General features: G+C 40.6%; 1 protein-coding gene across 2 annotated transcripts; it reads right to left on the reverse strand.

Moving 5' to 3' along the window:
• Positions 1-87: 87 nt before the first annotated feature.
• wnt4b (wingless-type MMTV integration site family, member 4b) lies at positions 88-5,565 on the reverse strand. Of its 2 annotated transcripts, none has more exons than XM_017724436.2 (9): positions 5,204-5,565; positions 4,513-4,727; positions 4,118-4,271; positions 3,451-3,535; positions 2,721-2,852; positions 1,984-2,126; positions 1,753-1,893; positions 1,230-1,392; positions 88-849 (listed from the first exon to the last, which is right to left on the reverse strand). In XM_017724436.2, exons 2-9 carry the CDS (start codon positions 4,599-4,601, stop codon positions 680-682), a joined length of 1,077 nt encoding a protein of 358 aa, XP_017579925.1. In that variant the 5' UTR covers positions 4,602-4,727; positions 5,204-5,565; the 3' UTR covers positions 88-679. The 2 variants fall into 2 exon arrangements, with proteins under 2 accessions (XP_017579925.1, XP_037393163.1); XM_037537266.1 differs by having other exon boundaries at positions 4,513-4,730.
• Positions 5,566-13,459: the final 7,894 nt, after the last annotated feature.

Here is a 13,459-nt window from a genome sequence, read left to right on the forward strand (position 1 = left end):
AGTACTGCAATACTTTTGTAATGTATTCTATGAATGTGTTGCATATTACAAGTCATACACCATGCATACTGCAGTGGATTAGTTCAGCATTTGGTGTGTAAACCAGTTTATTTTTACCAGACAGTCAGAGAATATAGCAGCAAGAATAGAATGACTCAACTTGTGTGCAGCAGGACATGTTGGTACAACACAGATTGATCAGAAATGTAGATTCACACACAAGCAGAATAGGAATTCAAATAAATAAGAGAGGAGAGAGGCAATCAGTAACAGTGATATGGAATTATAAATACTTATATGCAAAGTGCACTAGTCTAAACTGGTAAAACTATGTACTAAATCTCCATAAAGAAAGTTATTCCAAGGTTAAATTCCGCCTTAAAGCTTTGTCTGATCAAGTTAGCTTTGTGTGCATGTGCGGGTGCGGGTGGATCAGTTGGAGAGTTTACTGTAAGCAGAACTGGACTTTTTGTTGTTTATGAGCCTGTGCACAGGTACCAGAACCACAAACATGAGAACAGCATAAATAGAAAGTGTAGGGATCATATTATGCGCCTCTCCTGTGCTCTGCCTAGTGTTAGTAAATTGTAGGAGAGTAGGAAAAGTCGGATACTGATGTTGGGTTCTGGAGGAAGGATCTGTTCACCATGAAAAGTTAAGGCAGGCTTAATTGTATAGGTCACTCTTTGCAGGTGTGAATGAGCACAGTGTTTTTGCACTGTTGGCACCGGACTGAGCAGCACCAGGAAAACTTGCAGGAGCAGCGCTGGATCACCTCGGCTCTTCCAGCCCGGAAACCTGGCCCACAGCACACCAGCTCACAACCATCCGGCGCCAGCCGCGATGTACCTGCAGGCCAAAAAAGAAAAAGAAAGAAGAAGAGTCACCCTACAGTCACTAGACTGTGTTAGCAGCAAGCATACCTAGCATTCCATTTCAAGGGGTGGGGGTTGCCACAAAGAAAGCTGTGGTCCTGAAGTTTCAGTCCCCTTTGTCTGAAATAGTTATTAAATATGCACTTCCATTTCCATTCCATAATTGAAGGCTGTCATTTATCATCCAGTTGTTTACTGATCTAATTATAGAATCAGTGCCATAGGTTTGCGCTTTTCTATGATAATTAGATCATGCTGTGGCTAAGCCAATCAGATCAGGTCTACTCAGAACTCATATTTTTTTGTTATTTCATACAGTGACTACTTTCAGTTAGTGCAGTTTACTGGCCTCACCATTGCAGCGGCGGCCAGCTGTCCCCGGGATGCCGTTTTCAGGGTCTAGGCGGCAGAAATCTGGTGAGGCGGCTAAGTACACAAGATCACGCGCAGCTGGTGGCTTCACCTGGGGGTCCTTTGGCAGCAGAGCTGTGCGAGAGCCCACCCGTGACAGACGCACCTTACAACAACCAGAGAGAGGTGTGACCACAGGCCTGGATATTTCTGAGTAACTGACATGTAAACATCCTAGCAACACTGCATTACCTGATACACTTGTTCCAGCACTACACCCACTGGCATGTCAATGTCACTGCTGTGTTTAAAATGGCCCATTAATGAATGGAGGACAAGCTGGATGACAAATTGTGCATAATATATACACATGATCTTAAACCTTAAGTATTCTACCCTGTTTATTCGGTACACAATCTGATTTGTTCTAGTTAGTGTGGTTCTGGCTTCATTTGGAAATTACAACCCTAGTCAGGAGGTTTATGAGATGTAGGGGCCAATCAGGGTAAGGTGGTGGGGCGTGTACCTCTGTGGCTCCATCGAAGCGCTCCTTCAGCACAGCACCAACCCGTCGAAATGGGGGCATGACCTTCCAGCAGGTCCTGAGCTCACAGGAGCCGGACACACCGTGACACTTGCACTCTACCTGCATGTTGTGGAGGATGGCCTGGAAGGGAGGATGAGAGACAGAGAGCAACAGATGAAAATGGAACCTGAGTGAAAAACAAAGGGATGTTTTGATGGATAGTTACTTTACTTTGCGCCCTGCTTCGTTATTGTGGATGTTCATCAGTGGTCGGCCTGATGACGTGCCTTTCGCCCGCTCCGGCTCATCCACGAATGTCTGCGAGAACGCCACACCGTAGGACAGGTTATCTGAACAGCCAGACCACTGGAACCCTGCACAGAGAGAGAGAGAGAGAGAAAGAGAGAGAGAGGGTTACGTTTGTGATGCTGATACTCATATTCATTGAGCTGAAAGATTTTACAAAAAAATGAGAGAATACGAACGAAGGTCAGTGGCACAGTAAGCATTAAAAAACTTAACTTACGCGGTCTAGTGCCCTCCCTGGCCATCCTCTCAAATCCAAAAATCGCAAGGTCCTTTACAAGGACTTATACATAAGGGACTGTAAAGTCCTTTATGTCTGTTTCCTGTCTGTCTCTACAAACCTTACATTTGGGGGGCAGAGGATGGACTAAAGCTTTCAATGTCCTTAAATGCGGTTCTTAGACAATCTTTCTTTCAGAAAATCTTAATGATTTTTCAACAAAAATGGAGATACGAGGTTTTGTTCCGACAGCAACGATATTTTAAATGTTAGTATTGTGTAGTTTTGGTGAGGAGGAGAGGTGAAATGACATCTGGTCCACAGTATAAATAAAAGTTGTAGTGAAGAGGGCGTGCCAGCAGCTCGTTCACTCACTCTCTAACATGAGATATTTTTGCTTCATGAGTTTGAGTGAGGAGGATTTTTTTTCTGTTTGACCAACCTTCTGGACTAACCCCTCTAACTTTCCGGTCACAGCCACACCTCTCCAGTTCCCCCCGGCTGCAGCCCCTTGTTACTGCCACTGCTACCGCCGCAGAAGACAGAGCATGGACGAAAGCTGCCTCCCGTGTTCCTGTGGACAGCACACAACCCTCAGTGTCACACACAGTCAGTATCACACCAGTCACACTTAGTGCTGGTGGAGACTGTCTTTTCTGACCTTAGTTTACTGCCAAAATTGTTCATGAATGTAGACCTGGTTCACAGTACTGACACTGATGCTTTTTGGCAAAATGCATTGTTAGCATACACGGTTAGAAATAAAGGTACCATGCAGGTGCATGATTCGTTCATCAAGGTATAAACAATGTAAGTGTACCCTCAAAGGTGCAATAGTGGTTTTAAGGTCCAACTGTGTACCTTAAATAAGTATATCTTGGTGGAAAAGTAGACATTTGTATCATTGTATAAACTAATGTATTAAAACAAAACCATTTAACAAAAAGCCTGGAGACAAGATGAGGTGTGTGGAACCTTAGAAAGTATAATTACAATGGATTATGGTACAATTATGTTCCCTGACTAAAGGTACTAAGATGTACCTCTGAGGGTACCACCATAGTGACAGTGTTGTACCTTTTTTTCTGAGAGTGTAGGGTTTGTTAATATGTGATTTGCAAAAGTGATTCTAAGGAGTATCTAGCCAGAACAAAAGACTGGAAATTTCTGACCTTGGTTCATCACCCGGCCAAACATATTAATGCCACGAGGTGTGGTGGAACAGTTCCAGCGACGGTTCCTGAACTGGTGCTGACACTACCAAATGGACAAATAGGGAGAGAGATGATTAGAAAAGGGGCTTCCTCATGTATTCAGATTTTATTCCTCTGACTGTAACATACCAAAAGCATCTTATTGTGAAATAGTCTACAGAATTATGCGACGAGCAAAACAAATCTAAACTCTTATGCTTTGGATTATTTAAAGCAGTTCTCCTATGCTGAGACTGTTGAAAACTACTTGTCGGATGAAAAAAAAATACATTCAGTGTTTTTGTTTTGCAGATGAATTCATATATAAACATTGGCTTTACATTTTACATCTGTGTTAGAAAGCAGTTTCAAGCATTTAAGCCTAAGCCTTTTAGATTAAAATGTCTTTAATATTAGACACATTCAATTTAGATTTGTCAGAACTTCTGACTGGTACTTTACATCTGCTAATCAGTGACCGGGTGCACAGTGGGACACTGCATGAAGAATCTGTGAACATCTGTGAAGTCTACCGAATAATTTCCAGATCTTGTATGGATTACTTGATTGCTCAAAGAATTGTAATCAAACTCAAACAATTATATGAAACATTTTAAGATGTTTTAGGTTTAGTGATCACTCTCACCTCCTCAATGACCATCTCTGCAGCTTTCCTCACGGACTCCATGACCTCCCCCCGTGCCCGGCACACCCCCACCTGTCCAGCTGAAAGTCCCCTCAGACGCCCACATGGCCCATCGCCCGATATCGGACGAGAACGTGGCAGCCGGGCCAGAGAACTACAGAAAGAGAGAAAGAATGCAGTAAGTCGTTACCATGAAGAAAGAGAACAGACAAGAGGACAAGGGTTGAATAGGAGGAGGAAACAATGATCAAGGCATGGTAGAGAGAGAGGGAGCATTTTAAGAGTTAAGAAAGACAAAGAGAGAGGAGCAGCGGGTGCGTGAGAAGGAAAAAGATGTCACCATCTTTTACAGGTTATAGCATTACAAACTAACCCATCCATGCACGCCAACTTACAGCCAGTTGGTCGCCATGGAGAGGTGGGTTGCCCATAGCAACAGCAGGAGGAGTCGTCCCGTGTGTTTCACAGAGGAGACCGTTGGCATCAGACTGCCTGTCCTTCTGTCTGTCTGTCTGTCTGCTGTGTGGTTTGGGTGTGTGGACCGAGGTGTGGTCGTTCCTTGTCCCCTCTCACCCTGTTAGCTTTGGTGTTGGGGATTATCCCCTCATATCTGCTGAAAAAGACCAACATGTATGAGTTATAAGATGTTAACCTCTTAAATTTTTAGGCTTATTATTCAGTTACTAAGTTCATGGTATATTACTCTGTAAGTACTATGAATTGCTCAGTAATAACTATGTACATGGGCTATTATGTAAACTATGTAGTTACTGGAGTGAGGAACTGAAGTGTGGGCTCATATACAGGCCCTTAGATTGTTGAGGGGTTAAAATACACAGGTGTTTATTTAAAAAAGGTCTTGTTTCCATGTCTAAGCCTCAGCACCAATAATATGAGAAAAGTCCAGTGGAAAGTTTAATTTTTAGCAGCATGGTATTTACAGGACCCTCAGAGCAATAGAATCAGCACAAAGAATTACATCAAAATCTACCCAAACTTTACCACAAGTCTCCGGTGTGAAGATAATTGGTTCATTTAAAACGACCAGTGAAATCAATGATGAATAAGATGAGGGAAGAGTCTTACCAGTCCAGACGAGGCACACTGACCATCCATGCAGAATTACATCCAACAGAGTTACTTTTTAAAGACAGCCCACACAGATGTATGTTCAGTAGAATTACAATCTCTTAACCCCACCTTGACCACCAGTCATCTTACAGCATTGTGATTCATGATCATTTGTGAGAATAATGACTTTACACAAAGATTATTGCTGATTTTACCAGAATCTTTAAAAAAATAGGGTGTATATCTCTTTATCACATCCCTAGTGTTATATTCTCATAATTACTGTTATTTCCTTAAAGAAGGACAGTATGTGTCCTTTCTGGAAAAAAAAATGAAAATGAATATTTCAGTCCATTCTCCAGAAAGAAGAAAGTCCAGTGAAGTCAGAAAGACTGAATGTAGATGGAGTGTTGGGAGAGGGGTTATAAAGGAGGCCTGGATGCAGGGAGAGAGGGAGGGATGGAGGAATGGGGACATAGGAGGGGTAATGGGTCAGGTTGTAGTACATTAAGAATGACATGGAGAGATGAGTTTGCCTCATTATCATTGTTAGCATAGAACACAGTGTGTGACCTCACCTTTAAGATAAGTGTTATAACTCTGTGTGTGTGTGTGTGTGTGTGTGTGTGTGTGTGTGTGTGTGTGTGTGTGTGTGTGTGTTAGGATCCAAGAGAGAGGGTGACTCAATTCATAACCTGAATAAATGCAATTACATCTTCCTCTTGTATGTGTATGTGTGAGAGGCCGTAATGAAGTCTTCTAGCTGAATGGGTGTGACACGTGTATTTACACATGAAAACGTGCAACTACTATGGATGATGTTGGAAAAAAATGCACTGTGATACTTTTGTTCTTTACTATTTTTTTACTACATTTTAAATAATGTGATAATAACAAAGAAGTAAAATATTTACAAAGAAATACTATTCTCAAATGAAAAAAAAGATCACTCTAGTTATGAAAAAGGTCTGTTTTGCAGGAGATTTAAATCCTTCAAAATTCCAGTTACGGCAATATGCACAAGATACCATATAACAATTATATTGTTATATGTTATGATTACAATGCACGCCATATTAGTACAACATGCATTTCCACGGAAACAACTATTAAAAATAAAAAATAAAGTATTCAGGTCTTTGATACTTACAAGACCTTTGATCATGTCATGATTTATTAAAAACCCAAAACACTAATTGAGATAGTAATAAGCTATATTAATAAGCTGAATACAAAATCATCATTTATAGGGGACTTTCTGTACCAAACCATAACCTCTAAATTTCAACTTGTGAAAATATACTTAATTTTTTGCATTTTTCCAAGTCTAAGTAAGAATTCTTTAGAATAATCCATATCAGAGTTCCACACATCCTGGAAATTTAGAGACTAGTTTTCTAGTTGAAATGTTGGACAATGGAAAAATGACAAAAATAACAGTTTGTTGAGGTTCTGGAAAAAAATGTAATATTGGGGTATTAAGCCACTCAGATGGAGTACATTAGTAGCCCTATCTATTGAAGTTTGTAACACTGCAGTGTCATGTGGACGGACAAATGCTAAATTCTCCATAAATGCACACGTTCATGTGATAGTGTCATATCTCATAGTGTTTTATGTTATAAATGAGGAGTCACTACTTATAATGCAAATCATAATTGGTGATTAGGACACGCACATTTGCTTCAGATGTATCAGTAGGTTTTCCTTGTTGTGTTAATAATGAGTTGTTTAATAATGTTAGCAGCTTTTTCAAGTTATTAGCTGACAACTGCCAGGTATTCAACAGAAAGCCAGCCAGCTAACTATTTCATTGCCTTCAGGAAATCAAATCCTTTTCATATTAGGCTGTATCTGTTTGTCCAAGGAAATTACAGAGGAAGGGAACTTGGGACATTTTAACCACTGTTATTATTTTGAATGCATATTTTAATTTCAAGCCAAAGATGGTAAAACCAGATTCTTTTAGCCTGTTAGCTAACAGTCAAGCTGGTTTCATTCTCACCTGTGATATACAGGATATTTTCTGTTGTATGTTGCTTGACAAGTGAATTTTTTTTAAAGATAATCATTAATTTTTTTGTTTGAGTTTAAAATTCATATATACATCTATTTATTTGTATAATTGTAATTTTTGCTGTTATCGTCAAGCCTTATTGAAAGGTAGCTTCAAATGAGATGTAAGGTAACTGGTGAAATATTTAGTTTGGGATTGTGTGTGTGTGTGTGTGTGTGTGTGTGTGCGTGCGTGCGTACGTGCGTGCGTGTGTGTGTGTGTGTGAAAGATCGAGGGAGTCTCCTACTTGAATACATTTTACATTTGTTTGTATTTGAAGGTGAAACAGTGGGTAGTCCAAGTACAGTCCAGTACATGGTCACAATACATATCACAATAGCTCTCTCCTGCCTGTGTGTGTGTGTGTGTGTGTGTGTGTGTGTGTGTGTGTGTGTGTGTGTGTGTTTGTTACCTAGTGTCAGTGAAGGCAGTGTCAGAAAATGTTGCCCTTAAATCCTGCAGCCCTCACAAAATGGTTGTGCGTAAAAAAGCCACAGAGTGTAAGAGTGTGAGAAAGAAATACGGGCTTCCACAATAAATAACCTGATAGATACAATGCAAGAGAGGAAGAGCGCTGCAACCCCGACCCAAAACCCACCCTAGTGAACACGCCTTACCTAATGTTTAATTTTCCCAAACTTTGTTACTCGTTTTACGAGTGTCCACCTCCCCCTTTACCACACTCCCCCCTGCTCCCTCATCCTTTACCCCTCTGCATTGTCTTAAAAGAAGGGATGACATTTAGACAAGAGGGCAACCACAGTGCCAACAAATATTGGAACTGCGGAAAATAAATCACCTCTAGAGGTTGGGGGGTGTTGTGGGGTGCTAGAGTAGGACCCCAACACTGAGGATTATAGTTGAACATTTAAAACAAGATGAGTTTGCCGCTTGTGTTGTTTTTTGTTTTTTGTTTTTGCATTATTTATGGATGGACTTGGAAACATAAGAAAGAAGATAGATGTAATTAGGTTCAAGGCATCAAGCAGTACAAAAAATGTTTGTGGTACTCTCGACACTTTGACTGAATAAAAACTTAAATATATTGAACATGCTACTCACTCCACGTATGTGTTTGAAACCACTCCCTCTTAAAGAAATAATACAGTACATAGTGTGTCTGCCACTGTGTAATGTTGTTTAAATTCTCAGTGTAACATTTTTCCATTAAACTGTATTAATTCCCCAGTCAGTTCACTATATAGCAAACATTACACAGACCGGCCACTTCATTAAGTATACCTTCTTCTTCCTTCCCTCATTGTCCATTGTATCAGGTACCCTTACCATATATGTGCACTTTGTAGTTCTGCAGACTGTAGTTCTTTTGTTTCTCTGCATACTTGTTCTATTTCTCTACCCTGTTCTTCAGGGACCACCGTGGAGCAGGTATTATTTCAGTGGTGGATCATTGTCAGCACTGCCCTGACGTGGTGGTGGCGTGTTAGTGTGTGTTGTGCTGGTACTGGTGGATCAGGCATAGCAGCGCTGCTGGAGTTTTAAAATACTACCTAAAGACAGTAGTTCATCTGTTATACCTCATGTTTTTTCATAGGTTCTTTAGTAAAGAAAAGCCCAAGTGAAGCTTGGTTTTCTTTTCTCTATTAGCTTTTCCATTTTAGGAATGGCCATAAAATACCAGAATAATGACTAAAATTAAATGAATAAAATAGCCATTTTCAATGCATTTTTTATTTTTGTTACAAATGACTCAGGCTTATATGAAATTGCAAATGTAGTCAATTTATTTTCCTAATGGCAAGCTATTTGCATAGATGTTTGGAAAAAGAAATGGCAAAAAGAGGTTTGCAATTACAGTTTATTGTTTTGATTATAATTTTTTTGGCTGGATTTCACTCCCATAGTTCTATAGCATGTAACTGTAAAACTACAAAGTGCACCTATAATTGAACCTAATGAAATGGAGAAAGAGTGTAAATACAAGGTATGTGTGTTTAATAAAGTAGTGAATAGTGAAAGAATTAACAAGTGAACCATTCCAAGCACAGACCAAAGCTGCATTTGAAATCACTCTTTTTCATAAATAGTGCATTATAACGTTTGTCAGCTATTTTGTAGTGTTGTTTTACTGATAATTTGTAAATAGTGACCAAATTAACGAATGAACTATTCCAAACACAGTCCACTTCTTTCTGTTGTGGAGTTACAGAGTGTTGCAGAGTCTCTGTCTCTCTGGCTCCTCCACCACCTGTGAAAATGATAAACATCTACACTTTCCTGTGCTGCTGTCTCCTTGTCCGTGCCTCCTCATTTTCCCCACTCTTTTCCTTTATATTCTTTGTCACTCTTTCCATCTTTCCTCTCCTCTCCATCTCTCTTTGTGTTCCGACATCCTACCCAGTGACGTCTTCCTCCGTCTCCCCCGGCAACACCATGACGATGTGTGGCCTAGTGTCATGTCCGGCGCCTTTCGTCTCCTCCTCCCTCTGTCGTCTCCTCCTCTCTCGTAAATAACGTGCCTCGCACCCTGTCCTTTTACACCCAGTGCCCCATAGCCTGTTTTATGCTCCCAGCAAAACACTAATTGATGCTAATTGCATTTGGTTTTTTGGGAGTTGTTTCTGAGTAGCGTATGTGAATGTCAATCACACTGTACATAGTATATGTTTAACACGTTAAACCCTAGGATTAGCCTGTCGGTTTCTCTAATCCAGACATAACCATTAGAGACATTTTAAATAACTTTAAGGCCTATGCTGGGTGTACCTGGGTGAAAATGAAATCCCTCCTGTGTAGCTCCTGCCGCCCAGCATATTGTCATCAGGAAGAACAAATTTTCTAGCTTCAGTCTTCTGTTTAGCAGGAAAGGCAATAATTCTTCAGTGAGCTAAAGAGCCAGTGTTGTACATCTTTATACTAATACACATTCTTACATTGGGCTTCACTCACATCTTGCCACTTGGTGTCGTCATTCCCCCTGTGGTACTTGATACTGCTGTGTGATACTGCCTTAACCGTTGTGTGGTGTTATGGTCTGTGGAACCCATTTTTATTATTTACCAAAAGAAAAAAAAATTATTATTTCAACCTCAGATTCCTTGGGTTTTGCTCATTTTCTGAGAAGAACATATAAAATAACACATTTTCAATGAGTTCACACTAAACACCCCCTACACATTTGTGTTACACATATGGGGTTGGGGTGAATGCATGGGGAATAAAAGTAAGTGGAGTGCTGTGTCTGTTCACTTTGTTCTCCTCCTATATGGCCTGCTGTTATTTTGTGTGTGTCTGAGTGTGTGAGTGTGCGTGTGTGTGTGTGTGTGCGTGTGTGTGTGAGTGTGTGAGTGTGTGAGGCTGGACAACATGGACAGGTTGCTGACTGGTTGCAGCTGCTAAAGGTGAATGTTACACTGACCACTTGTGCTATTTTAAACATGTTTTTTTTTGTTTGTTTTTTATTTACATACACTGTTATGGCCCACTGAGTAACAAAAACATGAACACCAGTCAAGGGTTAACACTTTATGGTGACCACACATGCACACACATTTTCAAAGCTGCTTATCCTTCTTGGTCACCGGGAGAGCTGGAGGCTGTCCCAACACTCCTTGGATGAAAGACATGAAACATCCTGGACAGGTCACCAGTCAGTTGCAGGGCTTTATTTTGGATTATGGAATTTTTTTTAGTTATGTGGCTGTTCACTTTGAGGGAAAATCCTTTTTAACTGCAAACTGCAGAAAAGAGACAGAAGATGATCTAATTGTTTCTGTTAAGGTATAGCACAGCAGCATTCAGCTACAGTCATACAGGAGGACATGTAAACAAACACACAAAGACAGGAATCCACACTAGCATGTGTGTATGTGTGGAGGGAAGCAGACTGTGAGTTATCTCTGCTACCTCTGTAGGTAGTGAAGCAGTTTGTGAGTGTCTGGCTTTCTCTGAGCATGCAGTGAGTATTATGGGATGTATGTGTGTGTGTGTGTGTGTGTGTGTGTGTGTGTGTGTGTGTGTTGGGGGGGGGTTACAGCATGACACCACCTCCCTATCTCCAGCCCTGATTGGTGTCCAATGCCCAACCGCCCCCACCCCTAAGTCTCCATGGAGACTGATCTCTTCTGAGAGGAAGAGGATTGTGTGTGTGTGTGTGTGTGTGTGTGTGTGTGTGTGTGTGTGTGTGTGTGTGTGTAGGTCGGTGGGATGTAGGCATGTGCCTTAATTGCAGTTGCATGTTGACTGGTGGACAGACAGCAGGAATTATGGCGAAGGAGCATAAAACTTCAGTGTAGTGTGTTCAGCACTATAGTAAGGAGAGAGCAAACCTAAATCCTACAATACATAACCTACAACTCAAAATGTATAACCCATACATAATCCATAAACCACAATGCACAAAGCTAAACCTAAAATCAATAATACATAAGTCATGACCTATAATACATAAACCACAATGTATCATTATTGTTCATAACCAGTTGTTCATAATCGGTCATCAGTAACCATATTCCATAACACATATCTATAGACATGATTTGTCATCAATGATAGTTATTGCAGTTGATGTGTTATGTCAAAGCATCATCAAACTTTTAGGTTTTTAAGTCATCGCATGATTTAAACTTAAATCAGGGCTGTCCATCATCAGTCCAGGGGGGCTAAATTCCACCACATTTTGGTGATTCAACATATGATTCCACTCATCTTCATTAACTTAAACTAGATTTAGTGGATGTATTTATGTATGTTAATGAATAAACTGTGCTAGGCTTTGGTCCTTCAGAACTGAAGTTTGAGCACACAGTAGGACTGTAGGAAAGAATATCTTTCATCTGACAATAAATGCAACCAGTTTAATGCCAACGACAGTCTCATTAAAATTATCCAAATTGACAACTATAATATTCATTCTTTGACATATTGTAATAAATCAGTGAGATATCACTGCTCTGGAAATTTTCTAATGCAGACAGGCATAGAAACCTTCAGGTCTTCGTTTCAACAAATATTGATACACTTCACGTTACGGGCTTCTTATCCTAGTCATAATCTGTTTCAGGAATGAAAAATGGTGCTAAAGAAAGAATTAATCTTCCAAGATGAGTGATATAGTCTAGTCTTAAGCTTGTTGTCTGTCTTGCAGTCATTGCATTTAGTCAGATATAAACAAATGTACAACACATCCAGTCCTTGTCCATAGACTTCACTAAAGGCTGTGATCAGATTCTGTAACAAAATATAATGTGTTATTATGCATAAAGTACTGTCACATTTATACATAGTGTTTTTATATACATATTATACGTTGTATATACGTTGTATATACATAGTGTTCTTCACCCATGCAGGATTCAGATAACATGTTGACTTTTAAATGTTCTATAGAAAGACAACATACAGGGCACACTGAGCATGACTTAATAATACTAAATAATAATAACATAGTCACAGAGAGTTTGTATTTGATTGTTTGTACTAGCTTACTTAGAGTCAGATACAGCACTCATTGTATAAGATTTAATAATAATATTGACGACTAGTAACTCCTTCTCTGTAGTCAAGTTTATCTTAGGCTTGGTTTGTCCGCAACTCTGCTCTCTTGCCCCAAAGACAAGCTGGTCACGCCCCTTGTTTAGGCTCCAAAAGTTATGTGTCCAGTTCTTTGGCTACAGACAACACTCACAGTGTGAGATTTAATCATAATAATATAGTCACTCAGTGTCCATGCTGGAGTTTGTCTCAGGCTGTTTCATTCTGTTATCCCCCAAAGACCAGCTTATGCCCCTCTTGGGGCAATTAGTCTCCAACTCCCATCCTGAGAGCAGCACTGGGGAACTGAAAGCCCTTTTCACCACAGACCTGCTAGCTGAGTGGGACGTTTCTTGCTTGGTTGACGGGGCAGCGGGCATTTAGTCACTCGTGGGGTGCAATAGAAGCAGCCAGGTGGACAAACCGCCACCGCAGATTATTATGGTCTGTCCCTGGGCCTGGAGTTTCCCTGGAGACCATGTGACTGGTGTTTTTCTGCCCCCCCCCAACCTCTCTTTTAGGAGTTGTGTTTATTATGGGATGTCAGCGGCCTGCATGACTATTATGGGATGCTAGGGAAAGAGGGTGGGTGGGGGGGTGTTTCCATAGTAACATGGTTGCTATGGGGGCAGGGTCAGAGGAAGGGAGGAGTGTGTATGTGGTATATGTGTGTGTGTGTGTGTGTGTGTGTGTGTGTGTGTGTGTGGGGAGAGTGACTATTA

The sequence above is a fragment of the Pygocentrus nattereri genome, chromosome 3, assembly GCF_015220715.1.
Source record: "Pygocentrus nattereri isolate fPygNat1 chromosome 3, fPygNat1.pri, whole genome shotgun sequence".
Taxonomy (NCBI): Eukaryota; Metazoa; Chordata; class Actinopteri; order Characiformes; family Serrasalmidae; genus Pygocentrus; species Pygocentrus nattereri.